Raw genomic sequence first — 18,676 nt, 5'->3', positions numbered from 1 at the left:
TGAAGATAATGCACAGGAAAGAGGAGAATGGGGACTGTGGCAAGGGCAGGTTGCCATTTCACTTAGGGGTGTGTATATGTGTGTATTGGGCAATTATTTTCCCCCTCCAGTGCTGGGGATGGAACTTAGGGCCTCACGAATAGTAGGCAAGTGTTCTATACTGAGTTACCCACCAGGCTGGTCAGGGAAGACCCACAGTGAGGAGAGCATGCACCATAAGGATACCAAGGGAGGATGCATTCCATAAAGGGAGAAGTAGCTATGGAGTCCCCAGAACATTGGAGGGCTGTCTTCTCCAATACCTTCTCAAATTTTAGTTTTGCTCCAGGAATCACCCCAAATGCCATTTCCCTAAGGAAGTCTTTCCTAGGAAGAATGAAATTCATTCTCCCATATGTGCTTAGACCTATCTCAGATACACATTCATGATTTTTGCATCATTTGTAAACACTATCCTCAAAAATATTCAATGAAAAAATAAATAAGGATAAGCTGACATAAGCCATTCTTGAATAAACTCCAATATTGAATTCTCTTAACATAGGAATGTAACCTGGAATGTACTGAGGAAGAAAAATGGCTTTGGAATCAAAGTCTGGATTTAAATTTCTTAAGAGTGAAGCTGAACAAATCTCTTAGCTGTGCTTAAGCCCTTTGTATATCAGTGAAACAGAGTAAGGACCAAATACAATAAAAGCATGTTTTAGGGCTAACCTGGTGAAAGAACATAGTTGGTCCTTTTCCCTCTTAACAGTTTATTTATGCTCTAGGGACAGCTATTGCCACAAGAGGGCTCCACTAAACATCTGGAAAGGAATGGCTGCCTTTTCAGATTTAACCAGCTTCTAGTTTTATGCTTAAGCTTTAAATCTGTGAATTGTGAACACTGAATGAATGGCATCTGATAAGCATATGTGAGGCACTGGGTTTGAGTCTGAGCACCACATATAAATAAATGAATAAAATAAAGGTCTACCAACATCTAAAAAGTTATATTTAAAAAAAAAAAAAAAAAAAAAAGCCAAACTAGAGATTTTTAAAAGTTGATTGAAATGCATGCCTTTAGGACAGTCTCTTCAACAAAACTTAATATATCCACATGCAAAAGCATGAAGTAGGGCCCTTACTTTACACCATACACAAAACTTAAAATGTATCCAAGACCTAAACATAAGACCTAAAGTTACAAAAGTCTTAGAACCAAGTGTGAAAAGCTTCATCACAGCATTTAGCAATGATTTCTTGACTATGCCACCAAAAACAGATAAGTAAAAAAAGATAAAATGGACTGTATCAAAATTTAAATCTTTTATGCAGCAAAGGATATAATCAACAGTGAAAAGTTAACCTATGGAATGGGAGACATGTGCAAATAATATATCTGATGACGGGTTTGTTATGGTTTGGAATGTGAGGCAACAAGGCAAGGTTTGGAGGAGAAATGATTGGATTATAGCCTTCATCTAATCAGTGCATTAATCCCTGATGGAATTAACTGAGTGGTAACTGGAGGCAGGTGGGGTGTGGCTAGAGGAAGTGGTAGACTGGGGGTGTGGGGGTATATATTTTGTATCTGGTGAGTGGACTCTCCCTCTGCTTCCTAATCACCTGTGATGTGAATTGCATACCTCCACCACTCTCTCCCTCCATGATGTTCAGTCTCACCTACAGCCCTGAGGAATGGAGCCAGCCTTCTATGGACTAAGACCTCTTAAAACTGTGAACCCTCAAATAAACCCTTCCTCCTTTACAGTTGTTCTGGTCGGATCCTTTTAGTCACAGGAGCAAAAAAGCTAAGACAGGGTTTAAATGTAGAATATACACAGATCTACTACTGAACAAAAAATCGGTCTGATCAAAAAACAGGAAAGGGTTTTGAATAAATATTTCTCCAAAGAAGATATATAAATGTCCAACAAATATATTAAAAGATAATATCACTAATCATTTGGGAAATATAATCAAAATCATAGTGAGATTATCATCTCATACCCATAAGAATGACTACTATCTAAAAAATCAGGAAGTAACAAGTGTTAGCATGTAAAGAAATCAGAACCCTTATGCAATTGGTGAGAATGTAAAATGGTGGTTTCTCAAAAAAGTAAAAATAAAATTACATGATCCAGCAATTCCAATTCTAGGAACATATCCAAAAGAATTGAAAGCAGGATCTTGAAAAGATATTTGCAGACCCATGCTCATAGGAGCATTATTTACAATAGCCAAGCAGTAAAGCAACCCAAATATCCATCAACAGGTAAACAAAATGTGGATATACATACAATGGGATATTATTCAGCTTTAAAAGGGAAGGAAATTCTGATATGTGCTACATTATTAACTCTTAAGGACATTATGCCAAGTGAAACAAACCAGTCACAAAAATAGTACTGTATGAGTTCACTTACATGAGATACCAGAGTGGTCAAATTCAGAGAAACAGAATGTTGGTTATCAGAATCTAGGGGAAGGAAAAATGGGAAGTTTTTGTTTAATGGATATAGTTTCAGTTTAGCAAATGAAAAAGTTCTGGAGATTAGTTGCACAACAATGTGCGTACACTTAACACTACTGAATTGTACACTTGAAGTGGTTAAGATGGTTTTTTAAAACATATTTTTAGTTGTCAACAGACCTTTATTTTATTTATTTATATGTGGTGTTGAGAATCAAATCCAGGGCCTCACACGTGTTAGGCAAGTGCTGTACCCCTGAGCTACAACCCCAACCCAAGATGTTTTTTTTAATGCCTTAATATGCTCCTCCCTCTGACAGGCCTTAATGTACTGCTCTGTTGAGTCTACCCATGTCAAAATTCCTCTTCTGGCAGAACATATTTTGTTTTGAGGTTATTAATTAATAAAACTACTCAGAGGCTAAGAAACCTCATTATGCAAATGAACTATCCTGAAAGCAGGTTAGCATTTTTTCAAATTCACCACAGGTATGTCAAAGATACTGGATATTTAATAATATGTACAATTTTTTCAAAGCACTAGTATGGAAAACTATTTTTCCTGTTACTGGACTCAGTCAACCACCTGGATGCCATCCTCTTAAATGTGAGTGATTTCTGGCTCTAGATTATTCTCTGTACAAATTTAGAAAGGAATTTTAATACACGTTTTCAGGAAAAAGTATTTATTTAACACCATTACAAAAATATTTAGGCACATAATTTTCATGTTTATGTCACCTGATTTACATACCGCAATCCTCAGTACCTTTTAAAAACACTAAATAAATCAGTCAATAGAATCTATATTGAAAAATATTATGAAAGGCTAACATTTGTAGACAAAAATCAGTTGATCGTCAGCATGAGATAAAGAAAATATTTGTGAACAAAATAATTTCTAAAAACATTTTTCTGAAACAATAAATCTAACCAGTAGATTTCTTTTTAAAAAGTATTTTCAAAGTAAACAAAGCTAATAAAACAAAACACACAAACAATAACAACAACAAAACACCAAAGATAACCTGACACTAAGAACTGGAAGACGGGTTTAGAAAACGGAGGTAATGGCGCCAGGGACGCACATATGCCAACAGCTCAAGCCTGGAAGCAGAGGCAGCAGAGTCGAGGGCATTCATTCTGAGAAGGGAAGGAAGAGGGTCTGGTCTGCACAGTTAAGTAACAAACTGAGAAACTTTTAACTGAATTACCATTATGAAATGTAATTATCTTCCTCTAAGATAGAAAACAGCTTTCCTTTTTTGAAATTTACCATCATAATATGAAAGTAACTTTGTTCTTTTTAAAAACAGAATCACTTGCATCAGGCAGTGGCCACAAGTAAATTAAGTAGGTATTTAAAAAAGAAAAGACAGTGAACAGAAACAGGTATCTAAGCATATTAAGGTCAGATTTCCAGGAAATACATTGTCCAGGTCTTTTTCATTTAAGGAGTACAAGAATCTTTTTTTGCCTACAATCCACCATGAAATAGGGACTGTAGCCACATTTTCTATGTGCCTAATAGGTACTAGGCATTGCACTAAGTTATTCGTACTTATTATGAATGTTTTTTCCTCAGGGAGGGAAAGGGAGGGAAAAATCAATTACAGCCTTGTTTGTTAGGAGGAGCCAGTATTACATACTTACGGGGAAGCAAGAATATTTGTAGCTGACAAGGAACTCGGGCTACTCACAGAATTCTAAGGGTTGTGTCTCTTATCTCGAAGCTAGAAGACTTATTCGAGTTACAAAAGACCTCTCAGATTAAAAAGCTGCTACAGGAAGGGCACCCTAGAATCAGTGACCTGGTAAACGTGCACACAGCTCTAGTTCACAAATCACTGACTCCTTTTATCTGCTTTCCCTCTCAATTTGGGTCCAGGCCACCACCGTCAGCTGAAGTATTACATGCTCCTTGAGCGCAAAGACCCATGTCCTATTCATCCATTCCCCCAAGCTTAGCAAAACGCTTGACATACAACAGTTATTCATCAAATCTTTACCCTCTGAACAAGTCCATGATAAGGAAAGCAAAGGCAGGCCCAAAGCCCTAGGTACTCTTCCAAGTCAATCAAATGTGAAATTCCATTATTTGTGTGAAGAACCTGCCTCAGCTTTACTGACTGAAACCTCTCACGAATTTCTGATATGATAGGATTACAGAAAATTTGCCAGTGCATTTTTTTCAACCAAAATGCAAGTTGGATGCTACAAATGACTGACTCATAGTTGACAGCCACATGAAGCAATTAAAATTAAGTGACACAGTAGCAATGTGCAGCCTGACTAACCAGGATTATTCTAATCTATCTCACATTTACCACAAGTAGATTGGCCAGAGAATTTCACCTTCATTAACTCAAGGAGAGGAGCCATTACCTCCTTTCAGAATTCTTACCACAGTTTTTCTTGGTGGGCAAATGAAGGACTTAACTCTATACTGCCTATTTTCCTCTTAGAAGGAAGCTAATAGGTCAAAGAATCTTTGCCCATCAACCTTGGAGCAAAATCCAGACATACTAAGAGATACCAGATTATCAAGCAAATGTCTACACTGTATTATACCAGGCCTGTAAACAATCAAAAACCGTAAACTCCAAAAAGTGGCTAGCCAATCAATCTCGAAGCCACTCAATATCAAAGTTCAATCTCAAACTTACCCATGTTGCTCTCTCTTATCTTAAAATGGTGGTGGTAGCTGAAGGAGGCCTCCCAGGATCAGAACACAGGGCAGAAGCTCTGAACTGCCGTACCTGCTCTGTCAGTCAGAAAGTTCAGCACAGACAGGGGCTCTGAGGTATAGTGCATTCCATGAGCTGTAACTATACATGACTTTCTTAAATTAACTGAACTACATACCAACTGAGATCAGCCTAGAAGTTGGATAAATACTCCATGAGAGAGGGTGACCTGTCACTCTCCCTAATTTGCAAAGTCTATTTCTCTCTGACACCAAATTCAATCAAGCACTTGCCTCTTCAAAAGAGTTCAAGCTAACTCACTTGGTATCCCTGTTTCCTTATGGAAAGGCAATTCAACAAATGGAGCATGGTTTAATGGAAAGAACATGGAGTTTGATTTATAAACAAGTCACCTATTTTCTCTGGGTCTTGTTTTTCTAACTGGTAAAATAGAGACAAATAAGAGACAACATTCTCCCACTGGAATTTTTTTAGGTCAGATAATGCTGGAAAAAAGTGAGCCTATAGTCTGGACTCAATATAATTTTTCAAATAGGAAGAAAAATATCAGAATTTTCTTAGTCTCGTGTTGAGACACCAAAATACTGATAGTTTGAGGTCAACAGAGCCCAGTGGTTTCCAAACTCAAACAGAAGCTAGTGTATATAAGTAGGCAAAAGTACCAGCTTCTGGTACAGACTGCACAACCAGCCTGAGCAAACACACTCATCTCTAGTCAATGGATGTCTCTGAGCAAAGCCATGGAACTGTGTTTAACTTCCCCAAGAGGCAATTCAGGCAATGCCCTTTCACAGGTACTGTCCCAGGATGCAGTACTGGACTTGAGGGAAGCTGGCAAGCTCATTAAGTGAAGGTGGGGCAGAGCATCTAGGTGGGTGTGTCCCAAGGAGAGGTATGCTCATGCCATTTAAAAAGGGAGGAATGCTGACACTACCAAAGAAAGGTCCACCTTGACAACACAAAAATCCCAACCAGCTTTTCCTCTCAAATCAATCATTCAGAAATGTGGGTCCTTGTCATATTGATCTGAGAAATAAAAAGAGCAACCAAACCTAGAGGCGGGAGGCATGAGGAAAGAGGTGGTGGTCAGCTTGCCCATCTGCCATCCTTGCAGAGAAGGGGCCAGTGCCAAGCTGTGCTGGTTTACAAAATGCATCTTTTCACTTTGATGTTACATTGCAGCATCTGGACTCACACTGTTGTGGGACAGGTAGGGCAGTTGTTTTAACCCCATTTACAGATTTGCAGTTTCTGAGAGCTGAAACAACTTTCTCATAGTCCCAATGTCTTCTGAATGGACTGAGAACTAAATTCTCCATCTTTAACTTCATCACTATGGCAGGAAGAAGATCTTTCAATTACCTCCCCAAAGAGATGTCCAGTACTTAGCACAATGCCTGACACATACACTCGATACATTTTAGTTGGAAGAATGAATCAAAGAGACGAGGAAATGAATACAATGCCCATTTCCTCCATCCCTTCCTTGTCCCCATCCTACAAAACAAAGAGGGAACAACATTTTCAAGGAATCACTCTACTCATCCTATCAGTTCTCAGGAAAGTGAATGTAGGAAGCAATATATTCCAAAACACCATGTATTTTTTTAGTACCAAAGTTGCTGTCTTTGGCAAATGTGATATTTGTGAAAATAATGCAATCAATAAGAAATAAAATTCAAAGAAATTTCAGATCAGCTGCATTTCTGGCAAAAGATCAAACCGCTCCAGACACAGCAATGATTTGAATGATAAGGCTCCAGTTGGAGCACATTATATATGCAGCTCTCAGGGACACCTGGATATTGAACTATGGAATAAAATATTTTCAAAAACTGATGTTTCATTGTCAGAACAGAAGAAAAATAAATTAAAAAGTCCAGTACATGTTCCAGTTTGATATAAATTAATTCAAACAATATATTTAAAATAGAGTCAATTATAAGTTTCTCTCATAAAATTTTAAAAGGCAGCAATCAATCCTTGGATTGTACAAGTGCAAAGGAATGGCATTTTCTCCATAATCATCTCGGTATCTGCGTAGGAACTGCCAGAGTTCTGAGTTGATCAGAAACGGGCACACGCAATTGGAGCAGTCCTCTGGTTACACTGCTCCTTTCCCCTTCATGTCCAGCTTGTTACTGGCCTCTGACTGTTTGTTCAGCTGCTCCTCAGTGAAAGTGATGTACGAGTACACCAGGCTCCCAGCAATACTGCAAAACAGAAAACCACCATGAGGCAGGGAGGAAGGGAAACAGAGATGATAGAAGGAGTATTTATAATGGCACAAAAAAATGATTAAAAAATAAGTGTTCCACAGTGAGAAACTACATAAATTCATATAATCAAATACTATGCAACCATTAAAATGACCTAAAATAAAAACAGGGAATGACATTCTTAAATGAGAAAAAATTCTATAAAACATTGATCCTATTTTATTTAAATGAACATGAATATGTACACCAATCTGCATCAGAGCAGAAAGTATGGAAGGAACACACCAAGAATAGTGGTTATATCTGGCTGGTGAGATTAGAGTGATTTTTTTTCCAACTAAAAATAAGTTCACAGTGGCAAACTTCTCACCTGAGCCCTCAGCCTGTGACAGTTGGTTCCTGGTATACCCTGTCTGTCCACCATACCTAGTATCATAAGAGTTCACTCTTTGGTTTTGGTTTCTTTTTCTTTTCTTCTTATTATTTTCAGTGCCACAGATCTAACTCAGGGCCTTGCATATATGCTAGGCAAATGCCCTATCACTGAGCTATACCCCCAGCCCCAGGGTTCACTCTTTGGGGCAGTGATTATTCTGTAAATTCTCTGTGAGGACCTCAAATCCACTCAGGATCTATAACCTCTTGGACCAATCAGTAAGCTGAAAGCAAGTAGAAAGAGCCCAAAGATCAGCATTTCCAGCCTGCCCTGCCCTGCTCTTCAATAAGAATATCACCCAGGACTCTCTTGGATCTCCAACCAGCTGGGTGCCTGAGCTGGGCTCTGCTTTCAGACTTTTCTGCCGTGGGTTTGGCCTTCATCTTCTGCCTGACCATGAGGCTCATAAACATGCTATTGATTTGAAAATCATTATCTTTTCCCCTGTGCTTTGATATCCCTGCCCCAGGCCAGCTACGTCACAGTGAGAGAGCCTACCTCCTGCTCCCACAAGGAAGGAAATGAGGCACTGGCCTTTTACTGCACACGCTTACATAAAACCATCCATTCTCTGAAATGTCAATCAACCATATACAAAACCTTCTCCAATCCAACCTTCCCAACCAATTTCTTACTGTTTCTCATCTGCGCCTAACAGCATACAATAATGAATCAAACTGTGACTAGTTATTAAAGTCTATTATATACCATGCATTTTACATTCATTCCCTGCTGTTGCAATATTCCTCCAAGGTTTAATATCCCTGCAAGGTACCTATTTTATAGATGAGGAAACTGAATCCTAGAGTCATAAGAAACTTGCTCAGGGTCACAAAGCATCTAACGATGGACCAGAATAAAGCCCAGATCAGTCTTTCTCCACTGCGGCAGCTGCCTACTTTATGGCTCCTACCCAATGACACTGCACTTACTTGTCCTCATCATCCTGTAAACTTCTCAAGGCCTGATTCCTTAAGCTCTACAGAATTTCTTGCACAGGGCCTGGTGCTTTGAAGTAACACAATAAGTAATTGCTGAACTGAATATCCCTTACCACCAAACTCAAAAACTGGTCTCGTGGGTCCAATCCTGAGAGTGCCAGTGTTCACAGTGCTTCATCTTTTCCTTCATCTGGTAGCCTTTTTTTTTTTTTTTTTCTTTTTTTTCATTTTATTGTTTCCAAATTTGATCTGACTCTTCTGGAAACCATTTGTTTTTCTAGTATATCAAGTTAATGATTTACCTTGCAGCTGGGTAGGGACCCAAGGAGATGGCTTACTGAAGTTTTTACCACTAAAGTTAAAAATTCCTTGAGGGCCACACTGGTATCCACATGACGCTCAATTCCCCTTTGCCTCCAAACCCCTCCACTCCAAAACAAAGTGGAGGGTTACACGTTTATTCCTTCATTCTATCCTTCTCTAGCTTCCCCCAAAGAATCTAAATCTACATCTGACACACAGTAAGTAATCAGGAGATGGCATTCGTTTTTTTCCCACCTTCCCTTACACAGATCAGAGTGGAAATGTACTGTTAACAAAAGATAGTCCATTCAAGCTGTTATTAAATAAATAAATAAATAGCTTGGGCATGTGGCTCAGTAGTACTGTGTGTCTGGCCTATGCAAGGCCCTGGGTTTAATCCCCAGAATGGGGAGTGTGTAGGATGGCGGGGGAGGCACAACCATAAACTAAATGGCTTATAAAATTTGTTTTTCATAGTTCTAGAGGCTAGAAAAACCACTATCAAGGCAGATTCTGTATCTGGTGAGGAATGTCTTCCTGGTTCAGATGGTGCCTTCTCACCGTGTCCCTGCATGTAGGAAGGAGGTAGCTCTTTAGGGATCTCATTTAAGAGAGCTCTAACTCCATGACCCAATACCCCAAAGTCCTACTCCTAATACCATCACCTTGGGAGTTAACTTAAACATGAATTTTGGAGGAACACAAACATTCAGATCATAGCAAGGAGACGTGGCATGATGTAAGAGGAGAGTCACATTGTTGCCACATAGTTACTCAAATAACCAGAGCAAAGCCAAAGCACAGAATATACTGGTCCAAACTCTGGAGATCAAAAAGCAGTCTATTCAATTTTCACAAATTCCAATTTGAAGCAACAACAAAAATTTTTTTTTTTTTTTTTGTACCAGGGAGTTAATCCAGGGGTGTTTAACCACTCAGCCACAGGAGTGGTTAAGTGGTTAAACACTTTTTTATTTTTTTTATTTTTTTTAATTTTGAGACAGGATCTCATTAAGTTCTTAAGGCTGGCTTTGAACTTGTGATCTCCCTGTCTCTACCTTCCAAGGTGCTGGGATTACAGGCGTGTGCCACCATTCCCAGCAACAAAAGATTTCTTATTTCATCTCTATTCCTGACTTGATTGTTGCCAAATATTTACATTCTCAGAAACAAATTCATGAATCACTTGAAGAGAACTGAATACTCGTCAATAAATATATTATATGTCAAGCAGTGATGAGTTAATGTTTTGCAAAGGAATTTTAAATTGCTTTCCAGCAGCTATGGGGAAAAAGAGCTAGGAGGAGAGGCAAATCAAAATAGGGAAAAGTCTAGATATTAGGCAGGGTGGGGACCTGTATATGACTTTTTATATATTGCTACCAAATTTTAAATCACAATCTTCTATTGCTAATGAAGAGCATTTCATTTTCTATTGGCTCCGTAAATGTACACATTAGAGTTGAGAACTTTCAGTGTTTTAGAACTGATATTTATATGTTAGCCCATCTTAAACATTCATTTAAAAAAAAATAAGGTGCAATCACTGCACAAATCTTTTTTAAAATCCAAGCCATTTTCCACCTATATAACAATCAGACCAAGCCGTTGTGGCGGACACAGCTGGGAGATTCCTGGAAGAAAAAAAGACAAAGCTACAATTTCCTTTAGACAGGGGTCTAGTCAGAACACTGTGAGTCTGACTGGGTAGTGCCAAGGTCAGCTTCATCTGCTTCTGAATCTATTAAATCTGATGAATCTTCATCATCTGTTCTAATCTACTTCTGAGCTTTCAAAGCAAACAGCCCATCTCTTCTAGACTGAGTCATGGAAATACTAGCTTTCAACAGTTAAGATGTCTGTTCTACAAATAATGAATAGTAAAAATGTCTTCCAATGAACTAACCCCACAGCCAGAGAACAAGACTCCTGAAGTCCAGATTATCTTCATCTCTTCTTAACCACTGACATGCTTATTCATGTATCTAGGCAGAAGGCTCTGCCTCCTAGATTAGGCCTTGCCTTCTACCTGTAAAACATACCAATCCACACCAAAAGCTATGAACCAAAAGAGTTTGACTCCTGATATTTTTAACATACACAATTCCTGCCAAGTAAATGAAACTGGATGTCTAGAAATCACCTCCTTACAGTGACCAGGGATCCCACCTCAATGCCCATACAGCACTGTGAGGCGCCCCTTCCCATCTTCCTTCTCACCAGCTAAACAAAGCCGAGTTGCACTGTGGCTTTCCTCTATCACCATTCAGAGTTTTCTGAACTGAAGAGAAAACTGAGGGGACATAAGAGTTGAGTAAAAAGCATCTAACTGTGGACTCTGCTGCTATAAAGCTCTGTGACATGCTGCAAATTATTTAACTTCTCAGAGCCTTAGTTCCCTCATCTGTGAAATGAAGATTATAATAACACCCTTGTAGGCTGGGCACAGTGGTACATGCCTATAGTACCAGCAGCTCAAGAGGCTGAGACAGGAGGATTTCAAGTTCAAAGCCATCCTCAGCAACTTAGTGAGGTCCTAAGCAACTTGGTGAGACCCTATCTCAAAATAAAAAATAGGAAGGGTTGGCTGGGGATGTGGTTCAGTATTTGAGCATCCCTGAGTTCAATCCCTGCTACCCAAAAAAAAAGCAAAAGCAAAAAAACACACACAAAAAAACTCTCTCTTGTAGGACTAACATCAAATTGTTAATTATTAGTAGAATTAGTATATATTAGTTAATATATAATATGCAATTAATCAGTTAATACATAAATATACATTAAATTTTACGCTTAAAATTTATAATAATTTACTTAAATTATATAATAGGACAATAAAACATTTCAAAAGGCATACAATAGCCATCCAACAGGGGTGAAAGTCAAATCTGAAACCTATCAGGGGCCAACACTACCACAAGAGCAAGAAGAAGACAGCAGTTCTTGTATCTGATACATCTCTGTATGGCTTCACACTCATCCACCCACACATCAAGGAGGAGTTCCAAGTATAATAGGGCCTTCCTGTTTTGGGTCATCCTAACCAGGTCTTAATTATACTGCAAGCAGCCAAGTCCGACCCACCCTCTATTATCCGTAGTTTATTAGTAACTCTCAGAATGTCCTCCTATTTAGGTGCTCATTCTCCCTGTTAGGAGACATTTGTGGCTTCTCAAACTTGGGTGCCAATCCATTTTCACAAAATTACCTTTGAGAAATTGGTCTCACTGAAGCCACACTGGTGTGCCTACTGCCCACCCTACTCCACACCTGCATTTCTGCTTCCGTGCTTTTGTTCAGTCTTAAGAGATGGAATACCCACCCTTCTTTTTCCATCTCTCCTAATCCTACCTTCTCATCAAATAACCTTTCTCCCAAGCAACTTGGCATGATTTTAATTCCTGAGACCACATTGTATTACTGATGCCAGTCTGATAGCTATTCTGACATTTATGTTATGACAGTTATAAAAGCTCTTTGAAGAGATTGTAGAAAAAGTGGTCACTGCTGTCAATGCCATATAAGTGCCTAATGTTATCATAAATGCAGGATGATCCCTATATAAATGCAGGCTATTGCCATTAACATAATTATTCCACATTTCTCCTACTCCTTCAGGGTAATCTCAACATAGTGGCTAAAACTAAGTCAGATCATATCAGCTGTTCAAATTTCTCCAACATCTATCTCTCAAAAATCATTCTGTAATGACTAAAAGGTCCTCTCTAATCTACTCCTCTAACTCATGATCCCCATGGCCCTATCTCCTTTTACTCACTCCACTCCAGCCAGCCACACTAGTCTCCTTGTTTCTAGAACATTCCAGGCACACTCCCACTTCAGGGCCTTTTCACTTGCTCTTCCATCCAGAATCAGCATGGTTCATCACCTCAATTCCTTTAGGTCTTCACCTGAAATCTAGCTTTCCCAGTAGGTGCTCCACACTCCCATAAATTTCCTTAACCCACTTCCCCACTTTATTTTTCTTCATTATTATTTATTTCCAACTAACCGAGCATATATTTCACTCATTTATCTTTATTTTGTCTCCACTATTAGAAAGAAAACTCCATGAGGACAAGGATTCTGATTTGTTTTAGAGCAGCACTATTCTCATTGCCTAAAAGAATGCTGGTTGTGTGATAGGTAACTACTATGCATCTGCTGATAAACAATGAATTCCTGGGTAGATTACAAATTCCTGAAATAAACTTCATGTTTGGTTTTGCCATGCACTAGGCAGTTGCTTTCTTTAATATATGTACAGAGTGGGTTCACAGTTGATTTTTACCCTGCCTGTCAAGGGAGATTAAAAAAAAAAAAACAAAAAAAACAAAAGAGCAGTAGTAAGGTAAGAGGTAAGCAAGATTTCAGAAATGTCTGAAATCCAGAGGAGCCATTTTAAACCCTCATCTTGTGTCCCCTGGCATGGCTAAATAAACACCTAGCAAGGAGGAGCTCATGTCTTGGGGCAGATTTTTAGAGCTCCATTAGTGTTGAGATCTTGGCTCTGCTTCTTACTATGGTAGCAGGCAAGTAATTACACCTCTGGGAGCCTCAATTTCATTCTGTGAAGTGGGGGATGAGTTCATGAAATGAGATGAAAAGGGGGCTGTCATATACTGGGTACTCAACAAACAACAACTCCCTGTTGCCTTCCCAGGTACCTAGTAATATCATTTCTATACTAAAATAACTGTTGATCTTTGCACAGACTTCAAAAATAGAAATGCTTTCATCACAGAAGTCTGGCCAGAATATGAACCATTTCATCTGCCTAGGAGTTTTTGGAGTTTGCCCAGGAGTAAATTTCTTAAAAGTCAATTTCTAAATGCTGTTGTGATGTTTGTGGCACTCACAGCCCTTGACAAAGATATTATTTTCTTTATTAACTGGTATGAATCAGGCAAATGCTCTCTTTCAGATCAGAACTCTAATAAGGTCCCATGTATATAAATAAGTTTGTGGAAGATTGTACTACAGAAAAGTCAAGGAAAAAAAGAAGACACAGCCACATCAATGTTCATAGCTGCTCAATTCACAATAGCCAGATTGTGGAACCAACCTAGATGTCCTTCAATTGATGAATGGATAAAGAAACTGTGGTATATATATATACAATGGAATATTACTCAGCTATAAAGAATAGTAAAATTATGGCATTTGCAGGCAAATGGATGAAATTGGAGAATATCATGCTAAGTGAGATAAGCCAATCTCAAAAAACCAAAGGACGAATGATCTCGATGATAAGCGGATGATGACACATAATGGGGGGTGGGAGGGGGGCAAAAATTAAAAAAAAAGAGAGAAGATAAGCCTGAATACTTGTTTTCTACCAATTCCTACTGTTTGGGGTGTTTCAGAAGAAGTTTTCTTATACTTTTAGGAACAGTTCCTTTTTTGCTCTCTTGACATTTTTGATACTTGAGACTAAAGTATTTCCATTATTTTCTTCCATGCTTCTGTGTTCTTTTTTCTTTCTTCCTCTTAAAAACCCATAAATATGGGTGAAGGAATCCCATCCAAACTACAAGAATACATTTTATGTATTTTCCACATCTAGACAAAGTTCCATCTAATTCCTGAGTCTTGTAAAAGAACCTCAGACCTCCTGACCACCTAACACACCTCCCTCAGAATATTCTGGGGACTCACTCAAAAAAGCTGAGTGGTAGAACTAGGAAATAAGTGTTACATCAGTAGCAACTAACTGATGATACAAAACAAGTCCTTTTCTATTTCCAAATGAGCAAGTCATTAAGGAAAGAAGAGCTTATAGAGAAGCTCTTCACGAGAAGGCTGGAACCAGAACAGTCTATAACAATGGAATTATTCAGGAAGAAAAGCAGCTTGGCACTAAGAAGCCACACAGACTTCTAAGGAAGCAGGCAAAAGAATCCAAAATGAGAACACTAAACTCAGGGGCTCAGAAGTAGTTAGACCAAAGTCCTGGGAAGCAACTCTATAGCTGGACTGTGAGCTATACCGTGTCCCATCCAGAGACTGTGGAGACAGTAAAACAGCTTTTGTTACACAAAAGGTATCTGGTTTAAGAGCACATAACTAGTGTAGTGCACATTATGAAGGGATATGAAAATAAAATTAATTCATTTATCTACTCATCATTTACTAAATAATACTGGGGTTAAGAACAAACACTCAGAAAACAAATCACGGACAAATTTCTTAGCAGCTGGGTAATATGGGGTAAGTTTCTTAATTTCTCTGTGAAATGGAAGTCATAGTACCTATCTCACAGGGTCATTGATAAATTGGGACTTTATCTAAATTCTGTAATTTTGCTAATGAAAAGTCCCAAATTGGGAAACAATATTTGCAAATCATATATTTGTGTATATTGTATACACAATATACATAGACCTCTAAAAACTTAATAAGAAAATAAACCAAATTTTGAAAAGAGGCGAAATATCATTTAACCAAGAAATATATACAAATGGTAAATGAGCACATGAAATGATACTCAACATCATCAATTCTTAGGGAAATAATTAAAATCATAATGGGATATCCTTACAGACCAATTAGAATGGTTAAAATTAAAAAACAAAACACCAGCAATCCCAAAAGTCAAGACGTGGAGTAACTGGAAGTCTCATGCATTGCTGGTGGCTATGCAAAATGGTCCTGCCACTCTGGAAAAGAGTTTGGAAATTTCTTATAAAGTTAAATATATTTGCCATACCACCCAGGAATTTCAGTCCTAAGCATTTATCCCATTAAAATGAAAAGTTATGTACATACACTTACAAGTAAATATTTATAGCAACTAACAAATAATAGCTAAAAAATGCAAACAGCCTATATCTTTCAAATGGTAGAAGGATAAACTGTGGTATTTCTACTCAATAGAGCAGTACTCAGCAATAAAAATGACACATGCAAAAACACAGATGGAAACTCATGGGCAGTAGGCTAGCAAAAGAGCCCTACTCAAAAGCTATATGCATATCATTTATGTAACATTCTAGAAACTATACAGACAGAAAACAGATCTTCACTGGGGTCTGAGGGGAGCAGGAGAGGCTATATGAAAAAGGGCAAGAGGAGATTTTAGAGGGTAACAGAATTGTTCAGTTTCTTGATTGTGGTAGTGGTGGTAGTGATTACAGGTCTGTATGTATTTGCCAAAACTCAGTACTTTTACTGTATTTAATCACACATTAATTTTTTAATGGCAGAAAAAGAGTCATAGGAAAAGGTGAGTTCCAGAAAGTCTAAGAATGCTAGGCTAGGCAGCTGTGAGGATGATGATGTTCTCTGGAAAGGCATCGCTATTCAAGCCTGAGTCACATGCTGTGGCCCAGACCTGGATGGAAGTACAGGAGCATGTTCCATTTTCACTCTGTTCATCCCCACCCTCTCTGCTGCTTTTTTTGGCTTGGCAGAGCTCTCAAAATTCAGTCACTTGGAAAAAGGTCTTCACCGGAGTTGGAGATAGGCTCTCAATATAGCTCAAACCAGGGGGAAAACAAACAAACAAACAAACAACAAGGACAACAAAAAACCCCTCCCTAAATCACAGAATCACAGATTAAGCCTGAAAAGATACTATGCAAGCATCCTGCCTTCCGCACGTGAATCATACCACAGAGGGCTCTTCAGACTTTTCTTAAAACAGTAAACAAAAGGAGGCAGGGCAGCAAGACATGTCCAGGTTTAATCACAGGTTATTTTAAAAACACAGTTCTATTAGTGATTTTCTTCAAAGTACCATCTGTCGAGGATTAACTGACATTTTCAAACTAAGTGAAATCTAATAAGGAGCTCCTATAACTATGGGATTTGTTTATTTGCTTTTGGAACTGAAGATTGAACCCAGGGGCATTTAACAACTAAACCACATTCATAGCCCTTTCTATTTTTTATTTTGGGACAGGGTCTGTGCCCCCAGTGTGCCTATTAAGTTTGGTTTTTACATTACATACGGTTTTTTTTTTTTAATGTCTTCAACCTCTGAGTCTGCTTACTGACTAGTGGAAAAAAAAACAAAAGAAAGGTAAGCAATGAAGTCATAATTTTCATTTTAAAGAGAAACAGTGGGGAAAAATTAGACAATATACTTTCTTTGCCAAAAGCTAACAAACACACTATAATGGAAATATTTAAGTAGGAGCCAGGATACTTGGATTTAAATCCCAACTGTGCAAATAATTTGAGTGTCCACTGGCTGAATAAAGCGTACTACCACTTATTCTCCCTGGATTTGTAATAAAATGGAGATTAAAGATAGTTCTGGAATTTAAAATTTATTAAAATGTGAAAACAATTACAAATTACTAAAAATGTTAAGAATACCATTAACATCATTGTCAGACACCCTGACTAGCAAAATGGTACTACTTAAAACACTTGAACCAAGACTATACAATTAACCAGAATTATATAATTAACCAGAACTACCTGACACAAAAATTCCACTATAAGAATTTTCAAGATGTTCTTTTTGATACATATTAAAAGATTCATATTGTAAAATTCCAACATATTCAGGTACCTAGGAAGTTTTCTTTAAACAGCCTGAAATGGGAAAAAAGATAGCCTAACTTTTCTTTTTATCTTTATTATTTATTTATCTAATAGTTTTATTGAGATGTGAGTGATAAGTAAGTCTACATATCTTTCATTTATTTACTTTGTAGCTTTACTGAGGTATGTTTGATATATAAAAACCTACATATATTTAATGTATACAAATTGATGAGTTTGGACCTATCCACACACCTCTGATACTATCATCCAAAATCAAGGTAGTGAACATCTCCATCAGTTCTAAAAGTGTCCTGTATCCCTTTGCCTTTTTATTTTCTTTGGAGTAAGAATACTGAACATGAGATCTTCCCTCTTAACAAAATTTTAAGTGCCCAACACTACGTTATTAACTATAGGTGCTACATTGTCAACACATATCTATGATTTATCTATCCATCTTGTGTAACTGTAACTTCATACCCATTGAAAATTTCCTCCTCATTCTCCCTCTTCCCATTCCCTGACAACCATCAACCTATTTTCTGTTTCTATAAGTTTGACTGTTTTAGATACTTCAATTAAGTGTAATCATGCATTATTTGTTCTTCCTTACTGAGTTATTTCACTGTGCATAATGTCTTTTGGGTCCATCCATGATAATGAAAATGATAGCATTTGCTTGGTTTAAGGCTGAACGCTATTTCATTTCACATTTTTTAAATCTATGTCTCAATGAAAATTTGGGTTGCTTCCATATCTTAGTTACTGTGAATAATGGTGAAATGAACATGAGAGAGCAGATTTCTCTTGGAGATCCTGATTTTAATTCTTTTGGATGTATGCCCAGGAGTGGAAGTGCTAGGTCACATGGCATTTCTACTTTTAATGTTTTGAGGAAACTCCATACTGTTTTCCATGGCAACTGCACATTTCCACCACAGTACTTTACATTTCCACTCATATTCTGTGGATTCCAATTTCTCCATAGCACTGCTAACACTAGTCTTTTGAGTTTTTTTAAATAATTATTTTTGATTCATTGTAACAAATGGGGTACAACTTTCATTTCTCTGGTTGTACATGAAGTACAGTCACACCGTTTGTGTAATCATACA

The 18,676-nt window shown here is 37.9% G+C and overlaps 1 protein-coding gene across 2 annotated transcripts in view; it reads right to left on the bottom strand.

Annotated features, from left to right (window-relative positions):
* Positions 1 to 3,134: 3,134 nt before the first annotated feature.
* Positions 3,135 to 18,676, bottom strand: part of Slc35d1 (solute carrier family 35 member D1) — a 48,442-nt gene continuing 32,900 nt past the window's right edge. For both annotated transcript variants that reach the window (XM_047560870.1, XM_047560862.1), the window contains one exon: positions 3,135 to 7,379. In XM_047560870.1, the coding sequence (XP_047416826.1) occupies positions 7,338 to 7,379 (42 nt within the window). In that variant the 3' untranslated portion in view covers positions 3,135 to 7,337. The remainder of the gene's footprint in view (positions 7,380 to 18,676) is intronic.

Source organism: Sciurus carolinensis, chromosome 1, assembly GCF_902686445.1.
Source record: "Sciurus carolinensis chromosome 1, mSciCar1.2, whole genome shotgun sequence".
Taxonomy (NCBI): domain Eukaryota; kingdom Metazoa; phylum Chordata; class Mammalia; order Rodentia; family Sciuridae; genus Sciurus; species Sciurus carolinensis.
This window is presented reverse-complemented; position numbering and strand designations above follow the sequence as displayed.